The sequence below is a fragment of the Gallus gallus genome, chromosome 14, assembly GCF_016699485.2.
Source record: "Gallus gallus isolate bGalGal1 chromosome 14, bGalGal1.mat.broiler.GRCg7b, whole genome shotgun sequence".
Taxonomy (NCBI): domain Eukaryota; kingdom Metazoa; phylum Chordata; class Aves; order Galliformes; family Phasianidae; genus Gallus; species Gallus gallus.
Window position 1 is genome coordinate 831,004 of NC_052545.1, and position 18,074 is coordinate 849,077.

General features: G+C 40.5%; 2 protein-coding genes across 12 annotated transcripts in view; one reads left to right on the top strand and one right to left on the bottom strand.

Moving 5' to 3' along the window:
- Positions 1-8,280, bottom strand: part of PARN (poly(A)-specific ribonuclease) — a 35,602-nt gene extending 27,322 nt beyond the window's left edge. For 2 of the 5 annotated variants that reach the window (NM_001396920.1, NM_001030629.2), the window contains exons 1-11: positions 8,186-8,280; positions 7,882-7,959; positions 6,960-7,039; positions 6,127-6,194; positions 5,953-6,034; positions 4,234-4,294; positions 3,346-3,511; positions 2,705-2,770; positions 1,937-1,975; positions 1,202-1,244; positions 467-547 (exon numbers count right to left, since the gene is read on the bottom strand). In NM_001396920.1, coding sequence (NP_001383849.1) covers positions 467-547; positions 1,202-1,244; positions 1,937-1,975; positions 2,705-2,770; positions 3,346-3,511; positions 4,234-4,294; positions 5,953-6,034; positions 6,127-6,194; positions 6,960-7,039; positions 7,882-7,959; positions 8,186-8,204 — 783 coding nt within the window. In that variant the 5' untranslated portion in view covers positions 8,205-8,280. Of the gene's footprint in view, positions 1-466; positions 548-1,201; positions 1,245-1,936; positions 1,976-2,704; positions 2,771-3,345; positions 3,512-4,233; positions 4,295-5,952; positions 6,035-6,126; positions 6,195-6,959; positions 7,040-7,881; positions 7,960-7,983 lie in introns of all 5 variants that reach the window. The other 3 variants (NM_001396919.1, NM_001396921.1, NM_001396922.1) reach the window with 3 other exon arrangements.
- A 73-nt stretch (positions 8,281-8,353) lies between these two features.
- Positions 8,354-17,674, top strand: BFAR (bifunctional apoptosis regulator). 7 transcript variants are annotated; one of them, XM_015294282.4, is made up of 8 exons: positions 8,354-11,584; positions 11,990-12,306; positions 13,064-13,265; positions 13,615-13,784; positions 14,438-14,582; positions 14,812-14,982; positions 15,517-15,719; positions 16,542-17,674. In XM_015294282.4, exons 2-8 carry the CDS (start codon positions 12,041-12,043, stop codon positions 16,732-16,734), a joined length of 1,350 nt encoding a protein of 449 aa, XP_015149768.2. In that variant the 5' UTR covers positions 8,354-11,584; positions 11,990-12,040; the 3' UTR covers positions 16,735-17,674. The 7 variants fall into 7 exon arrangements, with proteins under 7 accessions (XP_015149768.2, XP_004945139.2, XP_004945140.2 ...); XM_004945082.5 differs by having other exon boundaries at positions 8,354-11,372; XM_004945083.5 differs by having other exon boundaries at positions 8,354-11,241.
- Positions 17,675-18,074: the final 400 nt, after the last annotated feature.

Below are 18,074 nucleotides of genomic sequence, written 5' to 3' on the forward strand. Positions count from 1 at the left end.
GCAAGCGAGTTTTGTAGCAGAGTACTACTCCAAGGACAAACTGTAAATCCAAACAATGTGAAAACTTGCTTGAGAAATTCTGCAAGGCTTTTTGCAAAGACTAGTTCTACAGCACCATTAAATGCAATTGACCTATGTTTCTTCTGACTAGACTTTGCTTCTCTGATACAGCATATTCATACAAGGAGGAATTCACTGCCTCAGAATACTGGTTAAATATTCTAAAATTACTTCATCTTTACAACTTTGTGGAGGTTTTTGCAATTTTTTGCTATACCGCAAAGCTGAAGTTAATTGAGTAGAACTTGGAGAATCGGTTTCAAGCAACAGCTACAGCTAAGAGGGAAATACTCCCAAACTCTACCAAATGCAATTCTGCATAGCTGATTGAAGGCACAGAGGCACAGATTCTTCCCCTTCCTCTTAAAATCAAACTAAAGAAATGGAACTTACTGCAAATATTTACCTGTTCCTTTGCTTGTTTCTGCTGTTCTCTTCTTTTTCGTTCCTCTTCATCTACCTTACTGATAACAATATACCTCTCCTTCTAAAGTCAAAAAAAAGTACTGTTTGAGGAATGACCCGGAGAAGTTCATGGACAAGACAATTCAAGTTTTTGCAAATTGAATTGTTAAGAAAATTAAGTCATAGTTCAGCAGCAGTCACTTTGCAACATGACTGTTTTTATTATAAGCACCACTTCATCACCCACACGCAGAAGTCAGCTTTAGAAAGCTGTATTATATAAATATCCACTAAACCTAATGTTTACTAAATACACTTTTTACTTCTAAGAAAGGTATTTCATCATAGCCTATGGATTTCAAATATTTTTGGAGTGGAGATCTGAGCTAGGAAGGGAGGATACAGTATGTGATGACTGCTCTCCTAAGATCAAGATTTACTTTTCAACAATGGACTTACTTCTCATCAATATTAAATGTCAGATCCACTACATTTTAAAATACCTGTTGGTATTTAAATTTTTAACTGTTAAATAATATTAATGCACATATGTTCATAATTCATATGTTGGTCACATTTAAAGATCAGAAACTAGTTCATCAAATTTCAGTTTAAAATGTTCCACATTTGGCACAACAAAGCTCACAATAGACCTAGAAATCAAGGCAGTTGGTTAGACCTAGTACAATTTCCTTTCAACAGAACAAATCTCACAGGCAGTAGCATGCCTGCTTACCTTATCTGACTCCAGGGTTTCAACATGGATACCTTTTGGATACCTACAAAAAGGAAAAGTATAAGTAGTTCTTTATTTGCCATTTAGCACATTGAATCCACAGTAGCAATTATGTAACTTCATGCTTCATTATTCCTATAAATCTTAATCTTACACGCAAAAAAAACTATAAAATTTAAATTTTAAAATATTGGCCAGTCAAATTAGCCTCCTTAAGCACCTAGAACATTTTAACAGTTACTAAGACTAAAATATTGTCTTATGCAATTTCCCATCCTACTGCTGCAGAACCAATAACTTCTCAGTTAAGCAATACTGGGTAAACTTCCAAGACACTCTATCGCAATCTAGAAGTTACTTTCAAGAAACTCAAAAGACAAAACACTGGCAAGAAAGTTCTCGCTTACTTGAAGCCACAAGTACTTTGGTAGCTGCAGGCCTTTAACATGTAATTGATTTTAGTATTTATAAACCACCCTGAGTTGGAAATATTAATACCAATGTTGCTACCTCTACTACTTGCTTGTATCACTGCATTGCAACCACACTTAATTGCCAAAGTACTGTCATATGCAGAGCCACAGAACATACAACCTTTAGAATACTAGAGAAATCTTCTCTCAAAAGAAAAAAATTAATCACTTCTGGATTGATGAGCTCTCACCCAGATTTTATTTTATTTTTAAATAAAAAATACTAAAATCACAGAGTAAGGTAGTATTATCAGTAACTTACTTCCAGCTCAAGGTCTGGTAAATTAATTTCCTCTGAAATCTAGAAACCAAAAGACAATTGCATTACTAACACTTCTCTTATGCATTTCCAAACAATAATACTCAAATACAGGCTGCTTCACTTATCTGTAAAAAGATTTTTAAGCTAAGAGCATAAGTTACTGATACCCAAACCTACAGGCTAGCTGCCAAGCTGTGGAAGCACTTACGACATTTTGTACATCCATCCCCAAATCCTCTCAATAGCAAACATGCTCACCATTACTGAATATCAATAAGCAATGTAACTTTACTCATTTCACAATGATCTCCTAATTCTAATTTCACATAACTTTTTTTTTTAAATAACAACCATACTCTCCAAACATCTGGATTCCAAACTGAATAGACCTTGAGAAAGAGACTGACTAAAGACAATTTTAACATGCAGTGTCAACAACAAACATGACAATTAAGAATATGCACTTCATTAACAGCGAAAGAAGGCTTACATGTGCAAGACATTTCCATATACATAAGACACACCTTGGCTATACTTAAACATGCGTACGTAAATGCGTACACTGATGTTACAGCTCATAAAGTAGAGCATGACATTCATACAGACTACCAAACTTTCCCAATATTCAGACATAAGACAAGTAAGTTAAGAAAAAAACTGCAGGTCAAAATATCTTTCCTATTCCTTGTCACTCTCCTAATTCAACAGAGCAAAAAAAAAAACAAAAAAAAATCATTTTCAGAAGACAAGTAACTCCAGAAAACTAACCCTGTACACGGCTCCAGTTCCAAACTTTCATTTTCTTCATTCTTTAAAAACTCTTCTATTTGTTCCCTGGAAGAAAAAGATTAAATAGATGATTTGCTCCTATAGCTTTCCGCTTTTGCCAATATGCATACAGCTCTCCCATGAAGAAAACACTATTTAAAAACAAGAAAGAACACAGCTAGTGAACTAATAAAAAGATCTTCAGTGTACAAACATGGCACTATCATTTACATTTTAGTTTCAAAAACATCCAAAGAAAGATACAATAAAGAAGCACTGAACTATCCCAGTAGCTGTGGGATATGTCTTTTTTTCTACTTAAAGCCATTAAGTAATGCTAGCCAGATGAAGACTGAATAAAAGTCTTGGGGGACTGTTCCTTCCTGTAATTCTGCTCTGCTTTTGAAAGAATATTTCCATCAGATTTAAAAATAATAACAAATTTTATTCCTCCTTCTGGTGATGGACAGCTAAAAAAACTATTTACTAAACAAAAAACTCATAATGGATTTTTCAAATTTGTCCTTCCTTCCACAGAATATTTCATCATAAATCGTAGGAGAGGAATTCTTTTTAAGATATAATTTATGTTACCATTTGTGTAATAAAACTCCAGCTTATATTAAACAATTTTTACTTACACTATTTTATCAATGATTTTTTTCTGATCTTCAGGAATTACAACAGGACATTTTGTGGCATTAGGAGAAATATAGGAGAGAGATCCTGCACCATTGGCCTGAGAACGCTTTTCATCATACTGTTCCCTTAGCTGTCTTTCCTCTTCCTGATTTAAATATGGAATTCCTGGAAAAGGCATTCAAAAACTCATCATAATTAGAGGCACATTAGGGATGTATGATTTAGCAAAGACTTATTACTAATCAAGTATTTCCCCACATTACACCCATGAAGGCTCAAGACACATCCTGCCCTTTCAGATCTCCTGATACTTGTGGGTGGGTATAAAAGCTTCCTTCTACCACACAACAGATTAGCTGGTACCACTAGATTCTTAAGAACTGTATGCCTCATCTGCATAAAGCATGAACCTGAGACTTGCAGAAATACAGATGACGATCACCAGATTACTGAGCACTTCTCTTCCTTGACACCTACAATGCTTTGATAATACACCGCAGCAGCATCTATTCCAAAGCACAGACATCTTTGATAAAATGTTACTTAAAAGGCCTGACAACTGTTCCATTACCCTGCCATGTAATTTGTAACTCCTATCTACATTTAATCAGTAAAAAAAAAAACAAAAACCTAACAAGTACTTATCTAAATATGAATTCTATTCATTTCAACTCCACAGAACAAACCTTTGAAGAGTAATTATCAGCATAATTCTAGAATCAGATACAAAAAAAAATTAGAATTATTCTTAGAGTTTAATAATTCAGAATTATTCTTAGAGAATTCCATTGTGTTAAGAGAATATTGTCAATATTGCCTTTTTTTTCTTCCTGCAGAAAATGAAGAGGTCATAAATTTTATGAACAGTGAAAGAAAAAACAACTCACCATTGCGAAAAACTTTATTAAAATCAAATCCTTGGTTTGCTAAAAAATCTATGCTTGAACTCTGCAACAAAAGAAAATAAATTCACAATTGGCAAGAGCATCAGTGGCTCACAAAGGCCAATTATTGTTAAGAAATGTAAGTTTTTTAGAAATTATATAAGTTCAGAGTCAAAAGCAAGTAAGTTTGTGAGCCTAAAGTAGACAGATCCCGTTTAAACCATATTACTTCTGTCGTTTATTTTCAACTTTCACAAGGCATCCCAGACCCTAGATGTTTCTCCAAGTTAATGTGGCACATGCTCAATCTTAAATTATTTGGTGCATCAATAACAAAAAAGCCAATGAAAATATGCTAGCTTCAACTTCAACTCTTGTGGAAATTTTTTATTGGCTTTGTTTCATGAATCAAAGCAATAAAGCCAAACAAAGAAAATACTCCGGTTTTATCAGCAGAGATGGTCAGGCTCTCTACTACCCCAGACGCTATACAATATAGTCTTAACACAGGCAGCCCAAAACTTTCTTTAGCACTGTTCAGTGCTGTTAAGCCTAGAATAGTTATCCACAGCTTCAGTTTAAATAACTGGTTAAGGAGCACTTATGCTCCTTTATTAAAGCTTAAAAATCAAAGTAAGCATCCCAGTCTAGGAGACAGGTTAATTCCTGAGTGCTTCTTGATCTGTCTGAGTGCAAAGCACAGCTAGATGGAAGAGGAAAACATGGTACAGATACACTAAAAACAAGAACAACAACAATAATAAAAGAAACAACCAAATTTCTGAGAGTAAGTCTCAAATCCCAGGAAAAAGAAAACAAAAACGCATAATCAAGACAACTAGCAAGTCTGGCTGCACAAGAACATCGTCACTCAGCTCCCTGAAGGAACAAGGTTTTTCTTTAACTATGTTTAGACATTTGCTTGCTTTGTTTGAACAGAAAAGTTCGACTAGAAGACAACTTCATACCCCTGAATTAAAATAATCTGCGACTCTACTTCTTAGTATTATATTTTATTATAATTTTCCTCACTAAATGCTTTATCACAAGGAAAAGCAGAAGTACAGAGAGAAATCTCTGCTGCTGTACAAAGCTGGGGTAGAAAGTTTCAGCAATTCAATTAAAAGCCACATTTAAGCAGACTGTATTCTAGGTTTTCCTCAAATATTAATCTCAAACTATAATTTCTGCTTACATTTATGATTTTTTTTCCACATACACAATAAAAATTGATACAGTAAAGATGAAAGAACAAGTGACGTAGAGTGAGAAAGGGAAAGAGAAAAATATGGCCCAGGAGAACAAACCTGAGACCAGAAAAATGCTGGCAATAGCCCAGGAAGCAGTGAAACCGAAATAGCAATTGGGAATAGAGGACCAAATGGGAAAAGCACAAAAACAGGAAGACAGACAAGGAAAAAATTAGAATGATCTTGCCAGATTTGAAACATGAGCTCCAAGATTGAAAAACTGAAGTCACAAATATTCTCTTGAAGCTCACTTTTGGGGATTATTAACTGATGCTTTTACTTCTTCTCTAAGAAAACAAAACAAAACCCAGGAACTTATGCTTATCTGTTTTCTAAGCTGTTAAGGAACCAACCACTTCTCTCTCTCTCTCTCTCTCTACAGTAAAACAGATCTTCCTGAAAACACTGCTTAGGAATTTTCTGCAGGTATACTTCAGCCAAGCAAAAAAATCAAACCTGTTAATCTACCAACCTGACAGACAAACTTGACATCCGGTGAACTTCTGTTAAAGGGTTTTGGAAAAATATAGAAATTAAATGACTTCATAATATACCTGTGAAAAAGATGAGTTGCACATCAATACAGTTTATCAATATTACTTCATAAATTCCTCAATAAAGAACACAAGGAATAAGAATTACATACTTCTCTTCCGTGTGGTCATATTTAAAAGTGCAAAGGCCAAACTGAAAGAGCAAAAAATCCATGGAATGCTGAAAAGGTAAGGAAAACTTTGCATGAGAATAAAAGTGGTATACATTTAAAAATAGCTTCATTTCAGAGTTAACCAAGTCTGGATCTTCCTAATCAGTATACATTGTGTTAGTAATTTTAGTAGATGGACTAGACCTTTTTATCTAGTTTCATTTCCACTTATCATCTTACTTTTGTTCAACAGTGATTTGTAATACGCATTTTCATTCCCAAAAACACAAGAACTAAAGAAAGTCCTGTATCTCTCCAGTTGTAGCTCACATCAGGAAGATACCCTGTATCTAAAGCAACTAGCAGTTGCTCATTCTTTTTGGTCCTGTGCAGGGGCAGAAGCGATGGTGACAGATGGCACTACAGTTTTGCTAGAGGCAGTATGTGCTGGTGGAGGGGAGGCTGTTCAGGAAGGACCCTAGTTCTGGTGTAGCTCCTCTGTCACTGACTTTCTCTTACCAAGTCCCGGTTTCAACCAAAAAATGTTAACAACCTCAGCATTCTTTGACAACAAGTTCTACAAATATACTACAACTTACATGAAGAATCACACCCCTTGGCTTGCTCTTCCCACAACTTCATCAGGTTTTATACATCTTTCCCTAATACTTGTGCTAGCAGAGACAATAAAACAAGCAAGTCTTTGTCAGCTCACACTGGTAACTCAATTTTACAGACCTCCAGTTATCATACTGTGCTGCACCGTCTCCTTGCTGAACTGGAGTTCTAACTTCTTTCAACCACTTTCATTTTAGGCATGGTGAACACTTTACCTTTTTAAGTTTCTGATACCGTTCTTCTGGTGTGTCAAAGCCATTGGTTAATGCACTAACAGAAGGCCCATCGCTGATCCCTGAAAAAGCAGGCTTAGGGTAAGCTTTTGAAAATTAGCCACAGCTAAAAAGTGCAACAACTGGTAAGACATTAGTTGAGAGAGGTTTTCTATTGCATAAAAGCATGAGTCTTGAACATAAAATATGTCCAATTAAAACATACTGTTCTATCACTAACGCCTTGCTGTAAAAGCATGGTTCCCATTCTATGTGATCCAAACACGCAAATATCTTCTATCAGCAGCACAGTGCTGACATTACAACACAGCAGTGGTTCAAAGTCAAACAAAAAACAAGAGTACAGTGTAGAGATTTAATTAATGACTTAATCATCCGAAGCCACACCAAATACCAGCTGTACATCCTGAAGCAGCACAGCTAACAAACCCAGCCCTGATCACACTTGCTTTGTGGTTGACTGAAGTCGACATCCCACAGCTAGAACATTTACTGAGGACTCTATCTGATGCATGGACCTGCCGGGCTTTACAAATGTCAGTTCCTACCGCTGCCTCTCCATGTCCAAACACAAGCAGGACCTCCCTTATTTATCCCAACCTCTTGTGTGCACAACACAGGCAGTGCTTGTGTTTTTCCTCCTGGTCTCTCTGACAGCTGCAGCTGAGACTCAACTGAGCATCATGCTCAGAAATTACGGCAAGGCAGGAGAAAAACTGCAGCCAACTGTTCTACGATTCCATGACATACATAAACATACATTTCCTCGACCAAAGTCCCACCATCGCACACGCAAGGCGCGGTGTTATCGTTTTCCAGCAGCCTCTGCTTGAGCTCTTTGAAGCCAGCGCTCAGACCCATTATGTTACCACACGGATACGGCTCACAGAACGGGCGGCTGTACCTGAGAACTCCCCATCAATGGCCAGGAAGTCCGCTTCCTCGATAGCTTCGTACACTTTGCTTAGATTATCCTTAAAATCTGCAGTAAGAGGTAAAAGCACACCTGAGGCGACCGGCCTGAGGCGCCCGCCGCGCCCACCCGCCTTCCCGCCCGCCGCTCGGGGCCGTCCCCGCGGGGCGCGGGAGAAGAGAAGAAGGCCGGAGATCGCCGCCAGCCCGGGGAGGGGGAGCGGGGTCACCGGGGAGCACCGCGCACAGCTCGGAACCCGCAGCCGCGAGATGAGCGAGAGCCGCCGATCACTCACTGCTTCTGATCACCTCCATCCCTCGCCCGCACCAGCCCGCCCGGAGCCCGGCGCGCAAACGCTGCCGCCGAGCGCTTCCGGAACCGGCCCCGCCCCGCCCCGCCCCGCCCCGCCCCTCCTGCGCGCCCACGTGGGGCCCTGAGGGGCGGGCCGGGTGGCCGCCATCTTGTCGTGGGCGGAGCCGTTCCTCGAACGCGGGCTGGAGGGCCCGGCCCGGGTCGGTGGTCGGATTTGCGTGAGCGGTGAGAGCCGCGGGGCAGTGGACCGCTAGGACCTGGAAACCGCTGCGTAACGGCGGGAGTGGTCAGCCCGGGCCGCCCCACGCAGCCCTAGAACGGCCCAGCGTGCGCGGCGCTCGGAGTGCCGAGGAGCGGCACTGTGTGGCCTTTGTGAAGGGAAGGGCAGCGCCGGCGCCTCCGGGAAAGAAGTAACGGACATCAGCTGAGGAGATGCGAGGAGGACGGCGGATGAGCGGAGCTGAGGAGGGCGCGGCGCTGGGCGGGGCCTCAGGAGAGCACCGCAGGACAGTAAGCGCTCCTCGTCCAGCCAGGTGTCAGTATCTGTACTGTGGGAGGGAGCGGCTGTCCGGGAGTTGAGCGCATAGTATCCCGCGGTGGAAGGGCTGACCGAAGCACGGCGCCTCGGCTGCCCCTCATGCGTGCTGCGTTCCGGAGCCCTCGCTGTACCACACTGCAGAAGGGAGCGTCCTGCGGGGTTACAGTTCACTCAGCAGAGGAAAGTCCTTTTCCAGCATTCCAGCAGAATGAAAGCAAATGGAGGGAGCGTCTGCACAGAGCCAGAGATGCAAGACTGGGCGGTGGAAGGGGATCTGGATGAGGTTTTGCCTTCTCACCGCAAGCAGTTTATGCTATGCATGTCCGCAGCAAATCAACTGTAGGATGACATGGTGCTCAGTAAGAGGTTAGTTGAAATAGTAGATTCTTCTGTTTTGCAGTAACTTGACTGAAGTGTGAAACGTTAATCTGGCTCACATAATTTTCAAGAACTGCTTCTGCAGCCTCTCATTGAAGAGCTGAAACAAAATATTTAGAGGTAGCAGTACTCAACCAGTGGTGAATGGGCAAACTGAAACTTTGGGGTGTGAGTAATCAGCTCACGGCAGTGCTCGACTCCCACCCATGCTGCTCTGGGAGCTGAAGCAGAGCGCCCGTGAGTGTGTAGGGCAGGTCCAGGGGCTGGTGGCTGCAGAGGCTGTGCCAGGTGAGACAAAAGCCTGAGCTTGTGGCACCCAGCCGGAGAAGCAGTGCTTCTAGAAGCTAGCTGCAGAATTGGGCCAAAGGCACAGAGCAGCAGGCTCTGCAGGAGCCCAATCCCCCCCAAGGCTGCGGGACGGCAGGTCTGTGTGCTGCAAGGGCAGTGCCTCAAGGACAGCTCTGCTGGGATGGAGCTGTTTCTGGGGGGAGACCAGCCATTCTTTGCTAAGAGCAACTTCTCCCAGTGCACAGGCTGCCACTGCCGAGCTGCGTGTGCTTGGTTTTGTTTGCTGAGAGGTTTGGAGAAAAGTCAGATTATTGATGACAGCCCAGACTGCTCATTTTCTGGCTGTGATCCACATCTGGAATATTCTTCTCTTTACTGTCTTTCTATAGTTTATTGCAATAAAAAGGAAATGCTATTGGGTATTAAGAATAAATTAAGAATTATTAAGAATTTGGATTCAGAAGGTGACATTTACCTAGTGAGTTAAATACCCATTTCTTCTGTACGTGCACATTATTGGAGTGACTACACTTATAAATATGTAGCTTGGAATCTGAGATCTTCAGATGTGCCATTTTTTTGACATGAGAAGAGAGTGGCTGCTTTCCAAATTACTGGGCAGCCTTGGGAGAGAGCGGGGCAAACCAATAATTACAAGGTTATATTGTTTTTATATATGAACATTTCATAAACTAAACCCAAAGTCTGAGTTTCCACATCAACTGCATCAGTCAGCAGCATGCTTATATCAGAGACTTCCGTATTTTCTGTTACTTTACCGAGCATCAAAGTGAAGCTTAGTGCAAACAAAAAAAATCAAACTAGACAAGCAAGAGCTGAATATTCTTAGTCTCATTCTTTGTGCGTGGTAAGGTGGATCTAGGTGAACTTCCTCTGGCCTAGAAGAGGTTTAATATTTTCATGGTAGGGTAATTTAAGGGTCTGCTCAGTGGGACGTAGCTTCATATACTCAATGAGAACTGCAGGCAGGGTAAGGTGAAGTACGGGTTGGGTGCTAGATCTCTGTGTGAAATAAACGCTGGAACTGGGACAGCCTTGTGCTTGACGTGTGGTGTAGGCTGGGAGAGCTGTGGTGTGCACCGTCTGCTTTTGGTGGCTCAGACCTTTTGAACTGCAGTCACAGCTTGTATGAGGCCGAGTAGGAATAAAGTCTTTAAGAAAATGTCACTTTGTATTGCACAGTAAGAAATCCACCTTGTCAGCACTTGAAAAAAAGCACTCGATTTGCTTTGGACTGTAGTCAAAAAGGAATACAGTAAGGGAACGGACACTGATATAAATACGGCCGGCCGCCGGGAGCCGAGCCCGGATCCGAGCGCCGCAGCCGAGGCGGAGCTCGCCCCGCTCTGGGAGGGGCTGCAGGCGCTGTGCGGACCCTCAGCCCCGCCGGTGAGCGCGGAGTGGTGCGGTGCGGTGCAGGCCCTGGTGGCGCTGGGGCTCCTCCCGGGGCTGCAGCTGGGGTGCGGGGCGCGTCCTGCTCCTGGCAGAGCGGGGAGGAGCGGGCCGGGCGGGAGGGCGGCAGGGCAGCAGTGGGCGGGGCGGCAGGAGGGCCGTGCGCCTGCGGGAGCGCTACCGCCTCTCCTCGGGAAACCGGAAGGACGTTCCCGGACGCGGAAAACTTGCCTTATTTCTCCTCTTGTAAGTGATGCTTCGCTGTGCTCGGGAAGCCGGCGGCCCGTGCTGCGGTGCGGAGCGACTCGCGGCCCGGCGGGCGGCACTGCGCCTCGGGACGCCGCTCTCTCTTTCTTCTCTCCCTTCTCCTCTCCTCTCTCCCCCGCCCGCGCTGCCCGCGCTCCGTGTCCGCTGGAGTCGCGGTAAGCGGGGCGCCGCGCTGTGCTGCGGCCTGTGCTGTGCGGCCGTGTCCGTAACCGCGTCGGTGCCTGTCTGACCGCATTAGATGTGATCGCCTGAGAGAACGGAGCGAGAGCGCTAAGTGAAGAGAACGGTATTTTTTGCAAGTTTGACGAAAGTCACTCTTTGCTCATCTGTGCGTGTTCTGAAATGGCAGCGAGGAGCAGGCGCTGTTACGGGCGCACGGAGCTCAGGGCTGGGCCGGGGCGGCGGGCGGCTCGGGGCAGCGCCCGGTCTGCGGGCTTCGCCTCTGCTGCGCCCCGTGCCTGTACTGGGAGAGCACGGCGAGGCACTGACAGCCACGGGGTACGCGGACGTTGGCCTTGCTTTTGTTTTTTTGTTCTCTTCTGGTGTTTTCTATTGATGTTTCTTTTGGTTAGTCGAAATAAGAAGGCCTTCTGAATCGGAGAGCTGGAGCTGCTTTTGGTTTCGCTTTCACTGCATTTTTGGTTTTAGTAACGCCAGAAAAGAAAAGGCAAAGAGACTGAGCCCACTGCTCTACACCTGGAGTCTGATTCTGATCATGGTTTGGGGTGAATGTACTGTTGAAAAAGTGGAAGATGATGTTTCACTTAGGGGAAATTTAAGTTAACAAGTTTTAAAACAATGAGAGCGAGAAAATGCGTTACAATGGAAAAAATACCCTTCTTGCAATCCTAAACATCTGTAGTACCTTTTTTTCATACTGAGGCCTCTCTTGTTGCTTTGCAGAAGCAATGCTGTACCAGCTTGAAGATCTGCTTGCATAAGGTATGAAAGAAGATGGAAGAAGATGAGATCTTACGCGGTGAACCCAAGATGGCAGAAGTTACAGCGCGCGCTACCCCTGGGGCTGGTCGGCGGGTGTCAGTTAGTGAGTTCCTCTGCCATTGCTGTTATGACATTCTGGTCAATCCCACCACCCTGAACTGCGGGCACAGTTTCTGTAGACATTGCTTAGCCTTGTGGTGGGTGTCCTCCAAGAAGAATGAATGTCCAGAATGCAGAGAAAAATGGGAAGGATTCCCCAGAGTCAACATTCTCCTCAGGTGACTTTAATATACTTGTTCTGTTGCTTGTTTGGATTTCTAAACCAAGCAAAACTAACTGTCTGCTTATGTATTTTAGTATTTTCTTGATAGTCTGAAGTCTTTTGTGCTACCCTTTTTTTTTTTTCTGAAAAAAATGGAAAGCACAGAAGTAAGATGGTGGCTGCTTGTTTGGTTTTTCCCTTCTGATTTCTTAGGGGATTTCTTTTGTCTTGAAACACTTGTATCTTTTAAAATTATTAGGATTTAACGTGTTGTATGAAGTTAGAATTATCCTTGATAGCAATGGGACTTTCTATGATAGGAATCATTTATAGGAAGAAATGTGATCTTATGGCAGCGGAAAGCAAGAAATATCAAATTGTTGTCTGCAGTGACCTACTGTCCAGTTCCTGGGGTGCAAGGAAACATTAGCCTTCACTAATAGACTTTTAGTAAGTAGGTTATAGGATTAATGCTTTTATGTTGTCTCTTGCTTAGCATTCTTGAATAATCAGGACATGCTCGCAGCACACAATTCTAATTTTGCAATAGAGATTTACTTGTTTTTAAATGAGAGATTTTTAACTTCCTCTATATTTAAAATGCAGTTTTGAAGTAGTTGATTAACTTTACCAAGTGCTAATAAGTAACATTTTCTTGCTTTCAGAGATGTCTTTGGTATAAGCTGGAAAACATAAATCTTAAAATAAATCCCTTTTCTGAATGCTAAGTCTCAGTGATGATACAGGTCAGTGACAAGTGTTTCTCCCATTAGGGATGTTATTGAAAGGCTGTTTTCCGATGCCATTGAACAAAGAAAAGAAGATATTCAGCAAAACAGTGATGTAGTGCGCAGCTTAGCAACCTTCCGAAAATATGGGAATGACCAGATTTCTACAGCTCCAAACATGGGAAGAATTAATCCTCGAGGAAGAGGGTTTTTCTCAGGAGTTCTGACAGCTTTAACTTGTGTAGCAGTAAGTTTCATCTGGATGGTCTTCGATATATTTGATTAAGTTTCCAATGAAATATACTTAAGGCCTATGAATGTCAAAAAAGATTGTTGGTATAGAAGAAACTTCAGCTGAGCTGAGTGAATGCGGCAGTGTTCAGAGTTGTCTGTCAGGAGGTACAGTTTCAATATACAGCAAATGGAAATTAGACAAATTGGCTAAGGCTTAAAGGCATTTCCTTATAACCTAAATATTATAGGGCCCTTAAGTGGAAGATTTTGCATGTCAAACTCCTTAATGCATGTTTGTTTATATGAATTAATATGTTGGCATTGCAGATAAAGAATCTCCTTGATTTTTAATTTACATATAGGTAGTACTACTTGGGTATCACTGGAGTAGCAGAGAATTTGAAGATGATCTTCTTGTCCACAAGCCTGTTGCTAAATGGACTGCAGAAGAAGTGGCACTTTGGCTAGAGCAGCTGGGCCCATGGGCTTCTCTTTATAAAGAAAGATTTTTGATGGAGAAAGTGAATGGAAGGTGAGAGGTCTAATTGTCAGGAGCAGCTATCATTTGAGTAGACTGCTGGGTAGCTTTCATTAGGCATGGTGTATTATGAAATGATCAGACTTTGTTCTATAGAGTGAGGGAATATTCTGTTGATGTATCAAGATAAAATACAGGGGAAGTTTTAATACTTGTAGTTGAAAATGTTAGTAGTAGATACTTAGCAACCTAACTGAAGGTTTTCTGGGAACTTATTTAGATACTGACAATGCAGACTAAAATGATCCTGAAAATAAAATTCTACTAATGCATTATCCACCTCCTCCATCTTTTCTTTCTTGTGAAAATATGCATATGCTATATGCATTGTTGCACCTCACCCAAGAGCTCTAGGTTTGATATCAGGAGACCAGACTAGATCTGTGATGTACTGAAGAACTGTGTTCATTAATAGCCAACAAGCTCATACATTTGCATGCTGAGAGCAGGCAAGAGAGAACTTGAAAAGAAGGATATTTAAAACCCAGCCTCTGAGACGCAGTTGACTCAGAACATATGGAAAGTGATCCAAAAGGTGATACCTTCTATCAGTAGCTTATTGTTTCAGTATGTAGTTAGTGATCTGTTAGTTGTATCTTCTTGGTGAAGAGTCACTGTTTGCCTTCTAAATTCTTCTGCCTTTTTAGGCTCCTTCTAACCCTGACAGAGGAGGATTTCACAAAAGAGCCTTACAGTATAGAGAACAATAACCACAAGAAAGCGATTACAGCAGAATTGGAATGTGTCAAAACTTTAGGTGTTAAACCTCCACAGAACCTTTGGGAATACAAGGTAAATTCTTTTTACAGTCTACTATCTATATTAAGTGATTTTAAATCATGTATTTCAAAGACAATTCTCTTAAAGTCAAAAGGGTTGTTAAGGAAGTAGAATTATCTTTGTAAAAATTGCCTAGCTTAATGAAATAATAATCCTTTGAAAAATGACTGTTAGAAAAGTCTAAGAACTGTCATGCAGCTTTCTTTTATCTTTTCATTGTTTGCAATTTGTTACTTTTCAGGCAGTAAATCCAGGAAAATCACTCTTTCTTTTATATGCACTCAAGAATTCTCCAAGACTCAGTATGTTATACTTATATCTGTTTGATTATACTGAAGCTTTCCTACCGTTTATCCACACCATTTGTCCTATGCAAGAGGACCAATATGAAGACATGGTCACAAAATTATTAGTAAGTGCTCAAATGCTACGTAGTTGAAGCATGTTAAGATTCAGTTGCTTAAAAAATGTATGATGTAATTATTCATAATGTCATTTCCTTGCAATGCAACTTCTTAAAAAGAAATCTTAAAAGTAACTTGTTGCTTTTACTTTATTATGCAGGACTAACAGTGTTATGATCGTAACCTCTACTAAGATTTAAGGTGTTTAAGACTTTAAATCTGTGACACTTATTTTTCTTATCATTATTTTTTATCTAAAAAAAAAAGTTCACATGACTGTAGAAAGACCTTTCACTGAGAATACCTTCGTTGAAGAAATGGCATGATAAAGTCTGTCCAGCTGTGATGTTTTGGCTAATTAATTGAAATTATTGGGTCATGATGTTATCTACTGAAAGCATTAAAAAGATTAATTACTGCTTTGAACTTACTAAACAAATAAAAAAACAATACAAGGTCAATAAAGGAGCAGTGGAAATAAGCCAGTATTGTCTATTTAATAGGAAATTATTTAATAACAGTCTTTTTATCCTAATGTACAGGACCTTAAAGATCCCACTTGGAAACAGTGGAGAGAATTCACTGTAAAGTATATATTTTTGCCATACCAGTTGGTGGCTGAATTTGCTTGGGATTGGCTGGATGTGCATTACTGGACATCAAGATTTATCATTGTAAATGCCATGTTACTCTCTGTTCTGGAATTATTCTCCTTTTGGAAGCTCTGGTCAAGAAGAGAATTGAAGTGAGTCTTACTGAGCTTGAGCTTGTTGAGGGATGTAGGAAGTGCATTATAAACTGGAAAATCAGTCTGTTACAATTTTATAGGCGCTTACTGAAAATGATAGTGCTAACCAGGACTCAGGATAATAAGATGCAAGTCTGAATCTGCACATATAATACCCACTCTTGAATATTTTTGTTGCTGTGAATATTTGAAAAGATTTCTTACAGCTGGTTTTATTGATCAGATATAAATGCAATAATATTATTTACCTAATTGTTCCAAACGTACCTCGCCCTTTCCTTGAGAACTGCCTCTCTTACCATAACTGGTATTATCTGTCAGCTGAGAACTAAATATTTAGGAATTCTGTCATGGTACGTTCACAGGATAGTTATTAAAGGATATTTAGTTGGACAGATATTACTGCTTTAGTGTATTAATATGACTTCATAATTGCTGTGATCTGTTGGTTATAATTTTTTTAAAGTTTTGTGGGAGAAATTCTTGCTTTGGCATATGTGGAGTTGCTGCTCTTGCCAGCAGCTAGGGGGCAGAGCATCTTCAAGAGAGAGCAGGCTGTATGAAAATCATCTATGGCAAATCTGGAATTTTACCACTTCCATCTGCTGTGCTTTGTAGTCTGAATAAATGGACTTAATACTTTCTCACGTAAAAAGTAATATTACCATATTTTAAGTAAGTTTTTGTGGAGTGAAGAATTGTTTTTTACAAGTAACTTGAGTAGGTGTGAAATAACTCGAGGTTATTAAAACATATACTAGTTCATCTTAGAATGGTTAAAAATAAAGCCTCTAAGCCTGTCCCTTTCCTTTTCCACAGGACTATTCCTCACAGAATGTGGAAACATTTTTGGAAAGTCTCAACCCAGGGTCTTTTTGTTGCAGTTTTTTGGCCTTTTATTCCTCAGTTTGTCTGCAATTGTTTGTTTTACTGGGCCTTGTACTTTAACCCAATTATAAACATTGATCTTGTAGTTAAAGAAATAAGGCGTCTGGAGACACAAGTGCAGTGACTGAACGAACTTCTGAGCTGGTTAGTTTCTAAAAATGCATGTTTGAAAGAAACTTTGTGTTTTGTTTTGTTTTGTTTTTCTTTTATAATGTGGCAGTGAAAGTAGATTATGTTAACTTAAATATACAAAAAAGCCTTGAGGTAAGTTACTCTTAAACAGCTGATTCCAAATCTGAGGATGGGCCTCATTACCCAAAATGATTTTCATAGTTAATAAAAAGCAAATATATTCCTGATTTAGCCATTTGAAACTTAGTCATGTCATCATATTTTTGATCAAATAGTACTTCTTTGTTCTGTCTTAAAATCAGTGTCTTGAAAAGCTACGGTGGGATTTTCACTTAGTATTTCACACCTGCAATGCGTTGCTCAGAACTTGAGTTTGCCAAAGGAAAGCTGAAAGGATAGACTTGATATTGAAAGTACTTTAGTGTTTTCAGCCTGCTTTACGTGTGAAGTTCTGACTAAGAAATGCACAGTAAGGTGGTTCTAAAATTCCCTACGTAGATGGCAAAGACCAAGCTTTGTCCTCTGGAAAATATGGCGATTGCTGATCACGTTTTTTTTTTGTTCTGCTCAGATCAGTTAGACTTCATCAACAGCTTCTTTCATGCTCTTTTAAACTCTGTTGCTAATCCTTAAATTCACAATGAGCTCTTAAAAGGATTATTTTGGATATGTGACCTGACACTGTAATTATGCCTTACTGTAATGAAAGGTGTGTATCTAGGTCTGTGAATGAACATTGACTGAAAATATGGACCATTTTGTATAAATGGATTGACACTTACTAATGTGAGGTTTTTTGACCTTTCATTATGCATTGTGAGGGATTTTTTGTTGTTGTTGTTGTTGTTGTTTTTGCATTTGTATCATGGATATGAACTTTAAATTTGCCTATGAATATTTTTTAAAGATTAAAAAAATCATTTTAAATCTTCTTCCTTCCTGAAGAAGTTTTATTTTTTTTATCAAAGTGTTTGATGTTACCTTTGACTTATATTTCTTGTATTTGTTCTGTATTCCTCCAGCTATGAATAAGTTGAGGTGGGTGAAGGTAAACATAAACCATTCCTTGTTCTTAAGCTGTTAACGTTATCGGTTACAAAAAAAAATGTATTTGTCAGTAGTTCTTGTTACTGACTTCTCCTTCTCTTAAAATGTCTCCCAAAACTATGAAACAACCCGAGCTGAAGCCATCTTTATGTCCTTATGACTTACAAGCTCCTGAACTGTGCAAACTCATGCGGTTGTGTGAGATGAAACTCTGATGGGAAAGGTAGCCAAACCGAACCATTCTGTGATTCAAACAAATTTGAAGTCCGTTACTCCTTAAACTGG

What these genes read in the sequence shown, in the direction of transcription:
- BFAR (XM_015294282.4), top strand. Translation starts at nt 12,041, where the DNA reads ATGGAAGAAGATGAGATCTTACGCGGTGAACCCAAGATGGCAGAAGTT. An exon ending in CAGCTTTAACTTGTGTAGCA is followed by an intron (nt 13,266 to 13,614) that starts GTAAGTTTCATC and finishes ATTTACATATAG; the next exon opens with GTAGTACTACTTGGGTATCA. An exon ending in TGGTCAAGAAGAGAATTGAA is followed by an intron (nt 15,720 to 16,541) that starts GTGAGTCTTACT and finishes CCTTTTCCACAG; the next exon opens with GACTATTCCTCACAGAATGT.